The following is a 21,046-nucleotide window of genomic DNA, read 5'->3' on the forward strand; positions in this document are numbered from 1 at the left end:
TTCTATCGTTATAATTTTCATTTTATCCATATTATTTGTATAATATATTATATTTATTATTTATTACAAAATACAATATCATGTATAATTGCAAATATAAAAATTTGATTTTATCATTTTATACTATTTTACATTATTTTTATAAATAATTTTATTTATTATTTGTATATTTACCTCCCCTATTTTACAGGCTATATATTGTAATCGTGTATATATTAACATGTGAGGGCAACTGGTACATTCAGTTGGGGGCAACTGGTACATTTGGTCGAGGGCAACTGGTATATTTTAAAAATCCCGATAACAGCCGTTGAGGGCAACTGGTCAACACCCACAAAATCATTTGACCGCCACTGGTACCTGCTTTCTTCATGTATGGCGATGCATTGCTTAAAAATAGGAGTACATAATCATGACGAACACCATTTTAAACAGGAGAAATATTAAGTTTTCAAAGAGCTTAGTTATTATAGAAAAAGTTGCTTTTTTTAGAACCTCAGTGTTTATTAAATATGTTTTTCAGAGTCTATCCTTTGTCAGAGTGCCAATTATTACATTTACAATATTTCTTCCTTGTACATCTGTCGTTTCATTTATTTTTTTTTTCAAACCGAAGAATTGTTTTTAAAAAATGTTTTACAATAAATGGCTTCTCCGTTTTTCTCTATCATTCGCCATATTATTAAGTTTCCTGTAGGAAGTGGCTCCTGCATCCTGCATTATTTGACTAATGTATCTCATCCTAGGTCTTCCTCTTGATCTTGGACCCTCTATCATTCCTTAATTTATTAAATTATGATATTCATATCCATGCTTTAACGTGTGTCCTATCATCTGCTATCTCCTTCTCTTTATAATGTCTATCAATGTTCGTTTTTCATCTATTGTCATCAGGATGTCTTCATTGGATCTTCTATCAGTCCAGCTTATTCTTATTTCTCGTTTCATCTATAGAAATCCATATTTTATTTTCAACAACGTCTTTTCTAATTAGATCAATAACTCCTAAATAACAATCATTTATATAAATTTTCCTCAATGCAGACATACTAAAAATTTCATTGGAATTGAACATTAAAAATTGTATGTAAAGGAATGGTTGCACACATCATAGTCTTGCATAAATCATGTAAAAAAAACAGATTTTTTGTTTAACTGTTGTGATATGAATTGTTGTTTATTTTCTCCAGTTTTATTTGGACGATCTATGGTAATAATCATTCGTGTATATTAATTTTTATATGTTGAGTTACTGTACATTTTTTTTCCGGCACTTACTTTAACTTAGCAAATCTTACAATAGAGCATAATACCATCGGTAGCAAATGTATTTTCACCAAACTGTTTCACATACTTTTAAAATATATTTCCATTTATTTTTAACATTATGCAAGCTATTTAAAGAAAAAATATAAGCATGGAAAACATAGTGAACGAGACGAAGTTACATATCGAACGACACTAACAAGATTACTGACACTTACTTAACTACTAACTTATTATACCTATATATTATTAATATACTATTAACTTACTTACTACGGATACTTAATAATGTTGATATAAAATGTAATATAGATACTTATATTACTTATATTAATTAGATAATTGCTATAACCTAATAATAATAAAGATAAAATTATCTGAATGCCCAGTATGTGGGCACCTACGATAGTACATAGTATATAGTAATAGTTTTTAATTAATTCAAAATTGGGTAATTTTTCCCTCAAAAATGAGTGAATCAGGGGCGGATCCAAAGGGGGCGAATGGGGCGAAGCTCCTTCCCCCGTTCACCGTAACAGATTTTAGTTTTTGACGTAATTACTTCAAGGGTAAATAGGGAAATTTTAAACTATTTTTTTTTATACTAAACTTATGCTGGTACTATGTTATCATTTTTATTTATTATTTGGTGATATACTGATATCACAGTTATATACTACTATCATGGTGTTAAATATTCGTAACCAAGTTTTGTGTTTGTTGGTGTTTCTGAAACGTGATAATTGATAACGACCAACATTCGGTATCTCTATAATCAACAAATTTGTTAATATAAACTCTATTGTTATGACACATATTGGTATAACTAAAAAAAATTATTTTTATTGCTATATAATTTTTTTTTTAAGACTTTTTTTATTTAAATAAATGACATATATCAAAATTAATATTTTTAATTTTATCTATATAAATATCTGTGTCATGTGTGTTCGTTAAAAATCGCCCAAAATTAAAATTTTTTTAAAAATATGCAAAAAAAATGTAATATTTCAACTATGGGTCTTATGACTTATATTTATATCTTGGTTTGCTATATATAGAGGCACAAATAAAACATGCAAATCCTATAACTCCTATAAATGAATAGGACATTTTTTAACAAACTCTAAAGTGCACAATAAAAGTTCAAATGTATTGTAATGTAAACGGTTTTAAATATAACTACAGCTATAAAAGTGTTTCTAATAAAATGGTCACAAAACTCGTGTTAACTATCGTTTAAAGTGCAAATTACTACTAAAACTAGACAGTTAAATTAAGGGATATTGATACTATGTAGAATCTACATAGTACAGTACAGTTATATAACTAGGAATAGAACTTTGAAAATTGGTTTTAATTTTATTGGCACGTTCAACTCGTAAAGCATCACGACATCGATGTATAGACGATTTATTTATAACCAAACTATCAATATTGTTACCCAATGCTTCATCTGTTGCTTGAATAATATAAACTGAGTCCCGTACACTTAATTTACATCGATCTAATGCAGTAACAAGCTTTAGAGAAATGAAATTTGTGCGGCCCCTTTTTTCTTCTGATAATGTCATTGGTATACAAGTGCATTGTGTGAATTCAAAATCTGACGATGACGACGATGAACTCAAGGAAATATCAGATAGTTGATTTTGAATTTCAGTTGCATTATAATTTGAATGTTGAAGTTTTCGATTTGTTAGTTTTTCTATTTCATTATATTTACATTTTTCTGCTTTGTTTTCATTTTCAAGTAACTTTTTGTCTATACTACCAAGACAACCAATTCGACCAGGAAGTCTTTGATTAATTAAAAACTGTTTGTCATTTTCAATTTTCATTATATTTAAAGCATTAACATGTGCAATATCAAATAAATTGTTCAGTTTGTTTATGAATTCTGTTTCTTTTCATTTAAATGAACCTACCTTTTGTGAATTTTTTTGTAGAGCACGCCATTCTTCGTACACATTTAAAAGTTTATTAATACAATGCTGAACTGCTCGGACAGGAATTCGAGCTTTTTCCCAAAAAATATTGCATTCACGAACGGCTAACGAAGCACTTTCTCTCGTATTAAGTTTTACTGTTCTCACATTATAAAAAAATATTGAAAGCACTTGTCCAATAGGCGGGAGTTTTGAGCCTAGTATTTGGGTAGAAGGTGACCCAATCAAAAATATTTGTTCATCAGCTCGTAATTTTCTAGACATATTTGCAAAACAATAAGGTACCAAAAAAAAAAAACGTAACAACAAACGATGTACTCAACTATATCACGCACCGTAACGAAGACGACTACACGATATTATTAATAAAAATCTATTAGACTCGTAGATCGTAATCCATACCATTCTTATCTAGAAAAAATTCGATAATATTGAACATAACGATGTTTTTAATGTTCAAATAATCTAATGATTTCTGTAATTGTGTGCAATGTGCAATGTGTATTTATAAAAATTCATAATATAATTTTGAGAAAATAGTACTTTTATACACAAAATTCAATATATCTTGTAAATTATAATAAATAAGAAGAAGTATGTAAGAACATAATTTATAGACAATTTTATTATATTTAAAATATATTTTGTAACACATTTTAATTTTCCTAATTGTAAAGGAGTTATATATGAAAATGTAAAATATATCATTAAATTATGAATGAATTAATATACTCAAATTTCAAATTCAAGTCGGCACGGGTTAACCTTAATAGATTGACTTAAAACTTTTTGTAGTTCGTTTTTGTAGGCATATACACAAATTAAGTGGGTGAGACCAACAAAAATGCAAAAAAAAATTTAAGGAACACCCTAATGTAGATACGAAAATGCGGGTATTGAAAATACATCATGAGACTTTGATTAAAATATTGTTATCGAATAATTATTTTAACAATACTATTCAGTATTTGATTTACACACCTGAATGTTTACACTTTGTCTCACTGAGTACTACTTAATCATAGATTTATAAGTAATATCCAATACCCAAAACAAAAAATGTATCATTATCATTAAATGACCGTAAGAATTCATCATCAGGCATTAAGTCGCAGTGTTACACAGAAATACTCGCAAGGTCTTATGTTAGTTAACAAATCACTGTACTTAAGACCTCTCTAATATAATGTACTTTGTACAATAATTATTACCTATAAAATGATGAACATACAAATTCATGGATCGGTGCCATTACATAGTATTGTTTGTTTACCCAAATATGAAGTCATTGTACCACTATTCTTGTGTTTTGTAGTAAAGTTTTGAAAAAAAAAAAACGAAAATTTACAGCCGGTAATAACGCGTTTATTTTAGTTTTTTTTTTCTTTTTATTATCGTGGCACACGTGACAAAACGCGACCTACAATTTAACAGCGCGTTAAAATAAAATAAAACGAGAGAAAGAAAAGTCAATAAAAAAAGCTTTGAGATTCCATTTGTCACCCTGGCAGCCACGGCTATATAGCTGTATGTAAGGGTTTGCGCGCGCAAACGGATTTTACGAGGCGTGAAAGGACGGGTGTCGGCCCAGCGGTAGCGGCGGCAGTGATTGAAGTCCGTCGGTCGGCGTTGGCAGCGGAGAGTTTATTGGTTTATGAATTTCGTGTATTTGGTATTGTATACAACCGTGTGCATGCGTGTGTGTGTTTGTGTGTGCGTGTATTTGTGTGTGTATGTACATGAAGACGAGAGTTTAGTAAGTTCTAGAAATCGATGTGAAGCGGGGTAGGAGAGTAAACCCGAATGCGCTTTCGTTACTTTTGCGTAGACTTTATGATTGTGTGTGTGTGTGTGTGTGTGTGTGTGTGTGTGTGTCGACATAAAACGAAACGGTATGATTTCACCATTAGCGGATTAATGGACACACACGCATCGTCGTCGGTGGCGGGTATAGACCGATTTATTACACCTCCTCTGCTCATACCCTTGCGCCCCATTTATATATATACAAACATATAGACCATATCCCTCGTGCGCAGCACGACTGTATACACATACACATATTATGTACATAATATATACCATGTTGTGTGTGCACACCGCCACCCCCGAGCGTTCGTCCTCAGCTTACACAGCGGGGTTAAAGTAAATTGAACGCTAAACCGTATATAACTGCGACCTAGGAGCAGAGGGCGCGTGATTTGTCGCCTCCGCACGACGCATGTACGTGCACATTTATACATCATCGCGTTTTATCACTGGCTAGTTTTATTTATTATTAACGCAATTATACGTATAGGCGTGCGTGCCGCAGGTATGTCACACATTCGGTCCATCCCATGGCATACTTGTAGGCTGTAATATTTACTTTTTTAAATAATACGTTCATAAATTCGTATTGATTATTGTATGAAAAATGATATACCATGTTCGTTATACACTTTAAACAAACCGAACAAATCAATAGTTCAATATTTATGACGAGCTTATTACTTTTATTAAACCACAAGAACTTACTGTATAATTTATCCAGACTCCGTCAGCTTGTATCGGAAAAAAATATTCTTCAGTATTTTATTTATTTATTTGTATCTAATGTTTAGGTATAGCTTAATATGATATGGTTTGACTATAATTTATTGCGAAAGGTTATCAATACATAGTCAATATTATATCCTATGTTCAATTAAAATATTAATAGAAAGACTATGTATTTATTTCTTGTATCTATATCAAAATAACATTACTATAAGAAAAGAAATAGTCAAAGTGGCTAAACTGCAGTTTCGCCGAACTTATGAAAAACTGTTGCGCGTGCCAATGGTTATATGTGTCTTAATTAAGCACAACTTTCTAATTACTATGATGAAAAACCGTCACGGTTACCCGGACACGCTTTTATTGTATATTTTTCAATTTTATATTTGTGTGGTATAATTTATTGTAATAAAACACGAAGAATCTCAAAAATAAGTATCTTATACACTTTTAATTTTATATTGTTTAAATAATCCTTGTTTGATTAATAGCGGTTTCCCGCATAATGTTTATACTAACCACTGTGGTGGAAAATAATACAAGATTAAGAAAGGGTTAAAACTATTAAGGAAGTGAGAAAGAAATTGGTTTAAAATGGTCCCTCATCGCTAATTTTGTTATATGTTAACAATCTTGCATTAATTTAAGTGTCACTACCTTTTTAACATCATTTTTATCGTCATTCGTTAAAACTGTTCTGGTTAAATTAAATACAATTATATATAATGACGTCACACAAGATACTATATAGTATATAGCATAGGCGGCCAAACTTTTTTCAGTCACGATCTACTAAAAATATACTTCCCTTCGAAGATCAACTTTCATGGAAAATTTTTTATAAACTAGAATAAAAGATAAAAACTATACAGATAAAACTTATCGACAATTTATTCATAACCACCACGATTAATATTCATGCACGTGGCCTAAAAATACATTTTTATATAATCCTCCGCGATTGACCGTTTGGCCGCTCCTGGTATATAGTATATACTATATGGTTTTACAACAAAGATAGAATATATATTGTATCTGTTGTAAGACTGTACTATATTTAAACCACTTATAGAATAGACTTGGAAGTAATATTTTTATATCAGATATTCATGCTATACTAATGTTTTTAAAATAATTTCACGAAGTATTTACATTTCCAATTTATTGCAATGCTGTTCCTCCACTATAAACATTGATATTATATTGCAACAATTTATATGTTAAATTATTTTATGTAATACGTGGAACATCTAATTGCATGGGGTGGACGTACAAAAATGAACTCTACTGACATCAGAAGGCATGAATAAATTGGTTTTCATTCAGTAATCCCTAGGTCAACGGGATTACAGGATTATTAGATACAACCCCTCTACTTTTATTACTTTTCCCCTGCCAAACATACGGGTGGGAGTCCACGTCTTTTGATAAATTATAGTACAAAATTATAACTCCCGAAAGCCTAGATATTGTACATTTTATTACTTACAAAATAAATTAGTATAACAACAATATAAGCATTTTATTACATTTCTTTTGTTTGGAATGCGGTGTTTATTCACATTAAACTTTCATGATTTTTTTCTTTACTTTTCTAAATTATATAAATTCATTTTTTCTCTATATATTGTTTTTATATCAAACTGCACATATTAACTATATGTTGATCAAAATTTAATCACATAAACGTTAATAAGCCAAAGCAAATATTTTTTTATGCAATTTTTTTTTATCATTAAGGTATGGTTCCAAAACCGAAGAGCGAAATGGAAAAAACGTAAGAAATCAACAAACGTGTTCAGAAGCCCTGGCGCTCTGTTGCCGTCCCACGGACTACCGCCGTTTGGATCCATGTCCGATAGTTTATGTCCTACATCAATGTTTAGTTCTCCAGACACAAGATGGGGCGTGACCAGTATGACTACAGGTAATTTTATTAATTATTTGCTTTCCTTAATTTAAGTTCTTACACTTATATTTATCTATTAGAATTTGTTACAAAAATTACTTATTTACTTATACTTTTAAAGTATATTAAATATTTTATAAAACCATTTACCTTAGTATTATAATAGGTTTACTAATGTAGTTAAATAAACAAATTTAAAATACTCCACGTACAATGGTTTATTTTAATTTTCGACTTGGTATAGTACCATTTATGATAATTATAATATGATTTTACTATAATTTAACTATTTATTTGATAGCTACATAGAATTAAAATAACTTGGAACATAAAACATTCCTAGGTCTTAGTCAGCTGGCCGGTAGTACAGTTACCATGAGCGGATACAGTCATCAGAACTCGTCGCTCAGTTCCGTGCCGATCACTACGATGGCTACCAACGCTCAGAATATGTATCAAGCCCATTATGGTCTCAATTCATTAGGCAAGTAAACACAAGTTAATTGTTTTATTTAATAAGTAGAGTTATCAATAAGAAAAAATATTCTATTAAACAATGTTTGACCAGTAAGTCAAAGCGTTTAATTGTAACGTTTTAATTGTTGCGTTTAAGGGTTAAATGAGGTCAGTCATATAAGAATGATTGCCCCAAGTGCCAAGTTTTTTTCAGTATGTAAAACCACCTTCTCTCTAAAAAATTAATTTTTCCTTAATTAAATCACTATGTAATATTAATAGGATACGGATGTTGTTGCATCAGCAACTTTTCTTTTACTGCTCTAGTTTATTGATAAGTAAGTTTTAATTGCGTTTCGTGTAAGTACGAATGAAAATCTAAAAATTTAAAATGCAATTTTTCACTATGTCAACATTTTTTCAATTTTATTGTAATTTTGTTGATTTTACTCATAAATAAAAACAATTTTAACTAATTTTTACATTTTCATATAATTTCACTTTTTTTATACTTTTTAAACGGTTTTATAATAATTCCATGAAATAAAATTGTCAAATTATTTCGTCTGAAATACATGTTATATCGATGTATATTGTTTAAATATCTTATTTTCTATTGATATTATTGTATATATAGTCAAAACGATAGTTTGATTATTTTTAAAATGGTATCAATTTCGTCGTACTGCGATTATTAAATTCTTCCTATTTTCCAACGCCTACAGATAAGATGATACATTTAACACAAAAAATATTGAAAAGTTCATGAAAGTTATTAAAAAAAAAAAAATACCGGATTTAAAATCATAAGTATAATAAATGATTTACTGACTGTAGAAAGAAAACAGTTTGATAGTTTACCCGAAGATTTAATGGTAAGTGATCTAGTTTATTTTAAGTAGGTTCCGTTCGCATCAACCGACTTAGAACAAAGTTTTTCAAAGTATAAAAACTAACTGGCTCCAAACAAAAGAATATTGAATTTTGAAATTTAAAAAAATTACCTACAGTTCAATGCAAAAACATTTTTAAGTATATATTTTTATATATTTCATGTATACATTTTTATAAATTGTAACTACTGAGTCAGTGATATATATAATAAATAAATTACAATAAGTTAATGATCAATAAAAATAAACCTAATTTTATGAATTATAACCAGGGCTTGAAATCGATTTCAAAATAAATTTCAAATATCAATAAAAATCGTTAAAAATCTTTTAGAAAATCAAAATCAATATAAAAATCCTTATGTTGGATAATGATTTTTATAATATATATTGAAATTGTAAAAAGTTAAAATCCATATTTTATATCAAAATTAAAATCATTTTAATAATTAAAACGATTTTAAATCAAATTAATTTGAAATTCTACAGCCAACAGGTCTATTTATATTGTCAATTCGAAGACATTGCCATATTTGGTAATAATATTGATTATACATAATCATAAATAATTAGTACCAATTTTGTTATCTTAGAATATTTACGATAAGGAATCAGCGTTCGACGAGCGATTGTTGTTTTTATACACACGATTTATTCCGTATAATATACTATACATAGATATTTTGTAGTGTATTATTATAGATAAGATATTAATTTATAATACTCCATTGGCTGTCACCCGTTAGTTATAATTTTAACCAATAATATACAATTAAATAACCTAAAATAGTTTTATATAGTACTATTGCAGTCATTACAGCCTACAACACTATTATGCTGATGATGCACTAAAATTTGAAAAATTATTATAAATCATGGATAAAATTCTGTTGTGAACCCGAAATCGAAAAAAAATAAATACTGATTTCTGAAACCGAAGATGAAAAAAATGAATATCGATATTTAAAATCAAAAACGAAATTGCAAAAAATAAATATCAATATTTGAAACCAAAATCGAAATCAAAAAAAAACTAATATCAATAATCAAAATTGAAATTAAAATCGAAATTTTTTATTTCGATTTCAAGCCCCGACTAAAAGAAGTAAATAATTTATTATTATTTTTATGTGAGTTATATGATTACCAACCTCAGATTTATATTATCTAACTAATAAATATAGTACCTATTTATCGTTTTAAGTAAGAGGCAAATGACAATGCCGTACCCCATGCCATGAGGGTCATTAAACACGCAATTAATATGTAGGAAGGTAATAAAATAAATAATTTTATTTATTTATACATATAGACTTGGCTTACGTGTTGAACTCATAACACCAATGTGGCGTTGTGAGGAGTATTGACAAGAATATTTTAACATGAAAGTGTGAAAAACACCACATTGCTATATTATACGTCCATCTCGAATTCTAACGTAGACGCTCATAATAATATTGCTATTATTATTTTTTTTTTTTTTAATTATTTATAAATTATTAAATTATAATAACGTATTTAGATAATATTCTATTCAGTATAAAATATATTATTTACAAATTATATTTTTACCTGAAATACAAATAATACACAAATTAGCTTTAGTTTACTACCTAATCTTAATAAAAATTTTAAATGTAATTCATATTATATGTACATAATACAATATAAGTACATTTTACTTTATAACTATTTATTGAAATTGAAAATATTATTTTTCAAACTACAGTTAAAAAAATATTAAAACTAAACATTAATGAAAAAATTTATTCGGTTATAATATAACAATAATAATATAATATGTTAACGCAAGGACATACCCAAGGGGGGTTTTCGGGTCCGGACCCCTCCCCCACATTGATATTTCTACATACTCAACGATTTAATAGTAAAAAGTATAATAATAGTATATAGTGTATTTTAATTTCCCATTATCTTCAATATACAAAGTTTATAGATTATATAATATACCTATAATGTAAACCATACTATAGTATATTAACAATATTTTGTTGGTATTGATTTAAACTATAATTATAATTAAAGAAAAAATAAAATAAAAATGTTGGACCCACATAAAAAATTCCTAGGTACACTCCTGTATTAACGTCATATACCTCTATAATTGTAGTATGTAAATATAAATGTCGTTGACGTATATACGAATACAAGTTCTATAAAAATTAGTAAAACCAAGAATACATTTTTCAAATTTCAAAAGCCAAAATCATTTATTTAAAATCAAAAAATTATTTTTCTAGCTTGGTCTGTAAAACTTTGTTGCATTTATTTTGTTTATATAAATTCACATATTTGCATTTTTTCTAAAACTATATTAAAATAAAGTAAATAAATAAGGATACAGTAAAATTATAATTTCCAGTTGCATTTAAGATTCTGGGTGAAGCGAACAATATATTGGTTTTACCATTATATGGTTTTTTTATTTATTTATTTATTTATTTACTTTTCTGAGTCCTTGTTCCATCTCCACGATTTTGAGTAAAAATATGATCCCTTTTCACTTACAAAACTTACAGCATATTTTGTTAAATACTATTGATTGAGATACTTAGTAAGTACTTTTACTAATTATTTTTTACTTTATGTAATAATTCTATAACTCGTTTATACACATTTACATTTTTTACAAATCGTTAGCGCGAAAAAATACAATTCTATTGCGCACATACATTTTAGCTACCTGTGACAGGGGCGTATTTAGACTTATTTCTAGGGGGGGGGCGACTCAAATTTTTTTCTTTAATTCAGGCTCAAAATGTAGAAGTCAAATTTTGGTAATATTTAAATCGGGTGAATCCTTAATATTTATGGTTTTTTTTTAATCTAATGTCGGCTCCACTTAGAATCGACTTTTGTGTAGTTATTTTTTAACACCAGTCTGTGTTTTGAAAGTTACGCTTGTGTTTTATTAGATTTTTCACTAAGTATGGACCCAACAAAAAGCCACATTCAGTATTCACAGTCACGCGTAATTTATTTTCGTTATAAAATGATCCACATTAAAATAATTTGAAATGTGTATCTCACATACTCGTATAATCGATTCCTTAAATACGGATTCAAGAGGCGGGCGATCGCCCTTTTTGCCCCCCCCCCCTAAAATACGCCCTTGACCTGTGATGAAAATTCCCAAAAAAGAAAACTTGTTTACTCACACAGATATTCGGTAGGTATTTCGTATCTGGTACTGGTCATACATTGACTACAGATACTTATAATATACAACCAAGTTATAATGAAGTGTTTTCGAAATTATTATTATTAAATAAAAAAAAATTAAATTATATTTGAATGATAACATTTATTTCCAATATTTTTTTACATAAGTTGAACGATCAATAGTTTTATTTTTAAATAATTTCACATATCTTGTAAGTATTCTTCCTTAAATACAGTTTCTTTACTTTTATATATCATTCAATTGTTTTTTATTGGTTTATTTTGAAATCCGTTTCACTCTGGATTTACATGATAACTTAATGTAGGTATATGTCGATGTTTTGCATAAAATTGGTTGTTATAATGTTTATGGTAACTTTCCGTTCTATTTGTCGTATCGATTACTATTTAATTCACGATTCCCATAAGATAAATTATTGCGATCGATAATTAATTTAATATATATGTGTGTGTGTATGTGTATGTGTGAGTGTGCTTGTATGATCGTGTATAAACGAGTCATCCGTTTACAGGTTAACGATGGTTTTTTATTTTGTGCGCAAACGTGTTGCTGCCGTGTAATAGAGGTATTCATTTTTGTTTTTACTATCAATAATTTGACTTTTTACAATTTATACATTTGAAATTGATTATTTTATTTTTTATTGTGCTTGAATATTATGTGAAATAACTGTATTGCCTTCACCTAAACTCGAGTCCAAGAGACTCATCCATTCCTCCCAAATTTCATCAAAAACTCTATATTATTAAATAATAAATATAATAAAATTATGACTGACTAATGAACACGCATTCAAGACCGTATTAGCGCTTAGGCACTATAGGCACTGTGCCTAGGGCCTACGATTTATATTTTGTAAATTGGTAAAAAAAATATTTTTTTTTTTTATGGTTTTTGTCAATTCATATTATATATGTTTTGGATTAAAACGAATTTTTTTAACATTTGTTAAAAATTTTATCGTATGAAAACTCATAATAGTTATATAAAAGTTAAGATTTGATTTTTATGTTGTAAATATTATTGCATTTAAAAGCTTAACACTGCATGAGATTCAACACTTCCTCTCCCAAATAGAAGGTTTCTTAATCATTTAAATGTTTGACATTGGTCTTGCAAAGACTATGGGCCTGGGGCCTACAATAATGTTAATCCGGGCCTGTACGTATTAGACAGTCTATAACCGTTCGGCAATTAATACATAAAATTATAATATCTAGTTATCATTTTGAAATTTGAAAATTAAAAAATACATACCTTGTTAATGAGCTAATATTAGAATCAATCTTGTCTTAATTATAGGTGATTCGAACAAATGGCGATTTTCCAAAGAACAGTTCAAACCCTATCCAGCTGACTCTCAGTTATTTTGAAAATCGAGTGATTCATTATGTATTGTGTAAGTAGATTGAAATTATATTGTTACATTAAACTTAAATGGAGAAAATGGATATAAATACTTGGAAATAAAAAAAAAAAAAGTAAATTTGTAATAAATTATAACTTATGAATATAATGAAATATTTTCTTTTCAGATCCTGTTTTATATGCATGATAGATAACTGGTAACAGCAATAACTAAGAGTTAACAAATGCTGCAGACGTATGGGAGCCGATCAACTGAAAGAGTCTTTTCATAAAAAATATTATTATTATTATTATTATTATTAGTGTTTGGTGATGCGTTCTTAAGGTTAAGAATATTTTAAAAACTAAAAATAATGATTATTGTAAGATTATAGTGGCAATTACTTTTTTTTTTAATTTGTTCCTAGAACACAAATATAAAGATATACAATCACATGAATATCCCTGTATAATAGGTACATACAGCAACCATCAATGTACCTAAACCAAAAACCTAAGCACAAATATAAAAGTTACCTACAGGCTTCATTACATAAACATATTGTACATTGTATGAACACTTGTTTAAATTCTACTAATTTTCACAACATTACACTATAATGAAAATGCCATGTTAATGAATAAAACTGTGAACGGACCCGTGACAATATAATATAATTATGAATTTTACTCCGTTTTACTTATGGTGATTTATTTGTATTAAATTAATGTTTTGTTTTTTAATAAACGAAACCATCATGAAAATTTTTTCGGAACATCCGTTAAAAATATCAATATATATTATTGTACATTTGTTCTTTAAGTCAAAGGAATTTTTTAAATGTATACATTTTGTACGTTATTATTTGTACATTTATTTATTTTTTCGTTGCAATTTATGAGGGATTATAATTATAAGTACTCAAGTAATATAACTATATTTGACCAAATATAATTTCACCTACGATCGATCTGCATTATGAAAAAAAAAGTTTTTAAAATTTAACAAAACAATAAAATTAACTATTTAGTGGATTAATAAATATAAAGTAAAAATGTCAAAAGTACAGAACAATATTATAAAAATGGTAAAATGAAGAAAATTTGAATAACTAACATTCATAATGTAGTAATTATGTTTGGGTAATATCAGGGATTAATACAATTATGTCGGCGCATATTATTTTATCCACAAAGTATACGTTTGTATAGATATATTATTACTGTTAGCGATATAATGAATACTAAATATTCTAAAATATCTATATTTGTACCTAGTATTAAATTATAAGTTTATCTAAGATAACTTTACATCATAGTTGTATAAAATTCAGTTTTTAATAAATTTATAAGACATTTGAATAAGGTAGCTAAGACTAATGTATCTACCTGTTAACAAAGTGTTAAATATTCCATATTTATTTCAATTCATATATCTTTTGTCGTCAAAAATTATTTTTGATAGTTCGTATATCTATAGGTACCTTTAATTGAGTTAAATGTGCATTTATTTACTATAATTGGTTTGTATTATAATCGTGGTGTAACATTTGAAAATATTTCATACATAATTTATTTTGACAATAAAGTATAGGTATTAAAATGTATATAATATATAAATTGTATTTTTCCCAAAACGGCTACACCATTGTGTTTATAATATTTAAAAACTATTTTCAACGACGTGTTACTGTTTTTTAGTTATTTTATGTATACGGCCTCCTCACAATTGTTTAAATATTCCGATAAAGTACACGTCATATACTATATAGTGGTACCTACACTATACGTAATACGGGTTAATGTGGTTTACGGTACAAATCAATATATGTATATTACAGTTAGAAAAAAAAAGAAAACGTATTTTCTAAAATTATTTTACAGATGTAGATTACCAATTATACGAGTGTATAATGTTTGATGCCGAAGCAAAAACGTATCCATGATCAACATTTGGGACAGCCTCGGTAGCAAGTATTTTTTTGACGTATAAATCTGTGCAAAATAATACTAAATTAAATGTAGGTAATTACTGATCAACAGTAGTGTAATGGAGGGTACATGGGGGTACACGACGTGTATCCACTTCCATTTTTTCAGAATATGCGTGTACCAAATAAAAAAACCAAGTCCATGGGTTCACGTTCGTGTAAATGCTTATAACCACTCTTAAGTTTCTTTATTTATTTTAAAAATATATTAACATTTGTTAATTTACAATTTTACACTGATGTTTCATGTGAATTGTATTGTATTACCTTCGTTAATCTTAATTCGTCATGCATTAAGTATCACTTGAAAATTATTTTGCAATAAGTGCAATTATTATGCAATATTTTGTAATTTATAGTTGCTATAAATAAAAATGAAAATGTTAATTGTAATGTGTGTGACATGGCTGTAACATTTTATCAAACACAAAATTTAAACTAAATCGTAATAGAACTTTGAGTTATATTATATTAAAAATAAATAATGTAGTATAGTTTACAATTGATGATTGAGAAATTATATTTTTAAGAATCTTAGGGGGGGGGGTGAAGCCCCCCACATCATATTTTTACTGTGGAAATTTTATTTTTGACAAAATTTAGCGTATACCCACTCATATTTTTAGCACTACATCATTGCTGATCAATATTTTATACCAAAATCATCAAATTTATGTCGACGTTCTGTGACGGCGACCGTGTGTGAACTGATGACAGACGTATACCAATGCATAAACAACAATAATTATTGACGAAATATTTATTATTCTTATCTTATACTTTTTGTCGCCACTCGATACTGTGTTCACTATCGCGCCGCGAAGAAAAGTATTATAAACGTGTTCAAACGATTAATAAATTTCGTAATATTCAATGTGCAATATTAATACAATTATCATATTCCTTTAAAAACTAAATTATTATGTAAAAAAAGCATTGGTTATTATTTATTTTTATTTAAAACCAGGTGAGGTTAGGTTTATTATATCTATTCGCTAGGCACGACTGTTCACCGAAAAATATTATATTTTTATATATTTTATTATATATACGAGTAATTCCTATGTTATATTAAAGACTAAATAATTCGTTTTATGCAATAGGTAAGTATTTAAAGTGTTTTTTGACATGTTAAAAATTTAATTTCATAGATATATTATTGTCATATTTGTTTGTGAGTGAATACCTACTAAATATTAATATAATGTCATATACTTATTGGCTACTTATAAGGTATACCCACCAGCATAGGTATTTTACAAATTATTTTTGCACCAATTCATGTGAACCTCACGAGCCACCACTGAATTAAAGTAAAATGTATTGTTTTATTATAGTTTATTTATGTAATTTTTCAATTACCACATGAAAGAAAATATGAGTTAACTACTTAATAAATTAATAATATTGTCAGTGGTATGGTGAATATTAGTTTTTGATGCATGTGACTCAAAATGTGTGGTGTTTTCTAATGCTATGGTACCTTGAGAATAACATAAAACTAACTTCACATAATACTGACGTAATTAATTAAGTAAATTTAAGGAAGAGACTTGTAAAATGTAAGTACCTACATTTAAAACACATGTGAAAATAGAAGTATCACGGATATTACGATAACCCACAACGTTATCTGAGGATAAGTCGTGAACATGTATGTGTGATTGCTAGTTTTGAAAAAAACATATGTCAATATAATCATTAGCTTAAATAATCTATTATAATCTATTTTATAATTCATTATCAAAACCTATGTTTTTATTTAACATTTAAATATTATTCATTTTGATTTTAATACTTCAACAGATTTAAAAAAAAAAATACTTTAAAAGTTTTTAACTTGAGAACATCATAATAAAATGTTGGTTGTGATTCTGTGTCAACAGAATAAACAGTTTTACAGATTACTGATTCTTAGCATTTTACACAAAATGTAAGCATTATATGTAAGTACATACGTATTATAGTTACGAACAACTAGTGCACCAAATTATTTTAATAATTATACATGACAACATATTTTAACATATAAATGTTGACTGTTGATTAATATATTGTAGTAAATTTAACTATCGGAGTTTTTTAACATATTGTTATGATATACAATTTTATAGTATTTATAGTTATAATTAATTATAATACATACCTATCACCGTCATACATTATAATTCTACGTTTATAATATTCAAAATATAAATATAATATATTAGGTCGGAGTCGTCCATCATAATTAATCACTTTTTTTAACTCATTATATAGATAAATAAAAACGAGTATATATTATCTAACAATAAAATATTACAATATTGGTTTCATACTTATATGTGCTAAACATGATAAAGTACGTAATAAAAAAATTATAGTACTAACCGAATATCCCAACCTTGCTGATTGTTTTATAATTATAGCATGAGATAATAAACATATTGATAAGTATAATATTCATTGTTATCGAACTTTAACAGTTAAAAATCATTTTTAAAACTATTTAATTCAATTAATTGACAAAATAATTGTATATAATCAAATAATTCAATTGCACCAATATCAGTCGTATCATTTGTTGATAATAAAATTTCCAAACGTTTACCGTGTTTTAATAGGGTTTTATAATCACAAGACTTAAAAATATAAATTTTATTAAAGACACTGAAAAGTAATTACTGTCTTTTATTGTCGAAATGTATGAAATTTTGGTGCTGTAATTCCTGAAAAATTGCATGTCACCTTAAAGCAACGCATTATTTGTTTATAAACTTTTGACGAGATAAGACAATCTTTAAATGAAACCTATACATTTTTAATACAAATCACAGCAGTAAATAAAGTATATGTAGAGTGGAGTGTCTAGAGAATTCCTCTTAATTAAAAAAACGATGTAAATAACGGTAAAAATTGATATATTTGGCAATGTTATAATACATATTATATACGTATAAATACATTGTTTGAGCTATGGCGTTTTTGAGTAGGCGATTTATGGATTGCATGAGTTAAAAGTTCTGAAAAAAGAAAAAGTTAAAATTAAACATGAATAATCAATAACAATAACATTTTGAGGCTGTACTACAATTTATATAAAGAATTGAATCATTGAAAATATTATAATTTTTCAAAAATTATAATTATGTAACATTAATAATTTTTAATATTAATTAATTTTTTTTTTTTTGTAGTAAATTTTAAATAATACAAAATGAAATAAAAAATATTTTAAATAAGTACTTAAATTACTCATATTACTTTAAATTTAGCACTATGAATTACAAATTATAACTTGATTATTTTAAATAGGCATTATTTTGTTAGATGTATTTATCTATATAATTTCATGAATTCAAGATATTTATAATAATACATTTATTTACATTTTTTTTCATTTATGTAGATAATTTAAAATTAAATTTAATTATTAAATTTATTTTTTAAAAAAAATGGCTGTACTAATTGCAGATACATATGATGGTAATGAAATTATATATGGTATACCAATGATGTTTTCAAGTCTTGTACTAATAATGATATTAATTAATATGAATATAATCAACCGACTAGTTACCTATATTTGTAATTAATAATTTTTAAGTTTTTAAAAATCAAAATGTTGTTATTTTTCAATGAATATAAGTAAAATTTAATAATCAAAAATATTTAGAGGTAAATTTAAATACACACTATTAATGAGCCCATTTTTGGTACGGCTTTGGCGACAGTCTTAATGACCTTGGCAGATTCGACTTGTCCGACGACAATGATGTTCATGGATACCTTTTCAGCGCCCATTTTGGATTTTGGTTGGTTTTTTTGGAATAGAAGTAAAGACTAAAATAGAAATAGTACAAAAACATTATTATTATATTTTAAAAAGTCCTGCTGAAAAATAAAAACATATAGTTTCATACTCACCAAAGTAAATATTCACAATAAAACGTATTATGCCGTAATCGAGATCTCTTGATACTTTTATATACGAGTACATTACTCGCTTCGGCAGTTTATAGTGAACTGTTGTGGCGTGATCGTCCGATAACATTGCTTGTTTTTCCGATTGGCCTATCAATCATCGGAAGATGTCTGTGCATTTTTGCTGTTAGCTAATTAACGTTCCTTAACGATTTTAATTTAGATATTTTCAAAATATTGGTTTAAAATTGAATGGGTAAAAATCTCTATGATTTCAGAATGTGTCTTTTATTGATAGAATTTTAGATTGTTGTATTATTAAAAATCTGATATTTGACAATTTTGAATTAGTTTGTAAGAAACCAATTTCAGATACCTACTCAAACAATACATAATATTATTAATAAAATAAAAATGTTATACAATAAATTAAATTAGAAATCTTATAGAAGTAATTATTTTTTCTCGTATAAATAATAATTCATTTGTTCACTTAGGTCATATTTTTTGAAAAAAGATTTATCAAAATATTATATAAATATTTTTAGAAATAATAAATGTATTACTTGAATGGTTGATTGATAGACCATGATATTGACTGATAGTGAATGATGAGTTAGAAATATTTAATAAATAATATCATGCATTACTAATTTATACAATAGGAAGTGTAATAATCATTATCAAAAACTGGAGTTAATTGGCATATGCATATGTATCTTGTTAGGTAATTTAAATTTTTAAAAAAATATTATTTTTCAATAAGTTTTTCAGAGTTCTACGGAAAAATATTTTTTATAATTTCGTAATCGTCTCAAAATTACGCCAGTAGTAAATGTTTTAACATATTCACACATTTTATTTATCTAAAAAAATTTTGAGTTACCATTTATAAGACATATATATACAAAATTATTGATTATGAAAACTAAAATAAAATGTAGATATGCTGTATTCAATGGCACCAAAGTCCTCAAAATGTAGTCGAACGGAAAATTTAAAATTAAAACGGCCACAATTTCTAAATATCGGTATCATTATCGTACTGGTTGACACTATGGGATATTACCCAAAAAATATCGATGATAAATTTTAATTTAGTTATTTAGAATGTTAGCTTAATTTCGGCCCAAAATGGAACGGGTCAACACTAATTTTCAAAAGATTTAGAGCTAAAACCCGACCTGAATATCGGGTTCGGTGGAAGTGGATAGTTGCGTGTCCAGGGAGCACAGAAGCCAGGTCATTTTAGAAAGTGAAATTATTAAGTAAAATTAAAAAAAAAAACATCAATATATTGCAATTCATAGATTAGCCAAATTAATTGTATACAATTATTACAATTTTACACACTTATAATTTTTTTGCTTTAAAATATCTGTTTTTTAAATTACTCCTTATTATCATGTAAATATATATATATATATATATAATATATAAATAACACTAATATATAAATATATATAGGTAATATATAGGTACCAACTTACTATTTGGCAAACATTTTAAATACATTATTTGCATTAAAAATAGTAAATACCTAATTAGTAAATTTCTTCTTTTTGAAAGTGTATTTGGTGGTAACATTT

At 26.9% G+C, this 21,046-nt stretch overlaps 1 protein-coding gene and 1 long non-coding RNA gene across 2 annotated transcripts in view; one reads left to right on the plus strand and one right to left on the minus strand.

Moving 5' to 3' along the window:
- Nucleotides 1–14,253, plus strand: part of LOC112694232 (homeobox protein orthopedia-like) — a 54,585-nt gene extending 40,332 nt beyond the window's left edge. Inside the window, exons 3-6 of the mRNA XM_025569641.1 lie at nt 7,494–7,680; nt 8,006–8,146; nt 13,519–13,615; nt 13,752–14,253. Of these exons, the coding sequence (XP_025425426.1) occupies nt 7,494–7,680; nt 8,006–8,146; nt 13,519–13,589 (399 nt within the window). The 3' untranslated portion in view covers nt 13,590–13,615; nt 13,752–14,253. The remainder of the gene's footprint in view (nt 1–7,493; nt 7,681–8,005; nt 8,147–13,518; nt 13,616–13,751) is intronic.
- A 4,184-nt stretch (nt 14,254–18,437) lies between these two features.
- LOC112694216 lies at nt 18,438–19,570 on the minus strand. The gene is made up of 3 exons (XR_003149547.1): nt 19,461–19,570; nt 19,230–19,376; nt 18,438–18,556 (listed from the first exon to the last, which is right to left on the minus strand). It is a non-coding gene; the product is annotated as an uncharacterized LOC112694216 (long non-coding RNA).
- Nucleotides 19,571–21,046: the final 1,476 nt, after the last annotated feature.

This window comes from Sipha flava, unplaced genomic scaffold, assembly GCF_003268045.1.
Source record: "Sipha flava isolate LNK unplaced genomic scaffold, YSA_version1 125_pilon_pilon, whole genome shotgun sequence".
Lineage (NCBI taxonomy): Eukaryota > Metazoa > Arthropoda > Insecta > Hemiptera > Aphididae > Sipha > Sipha flava.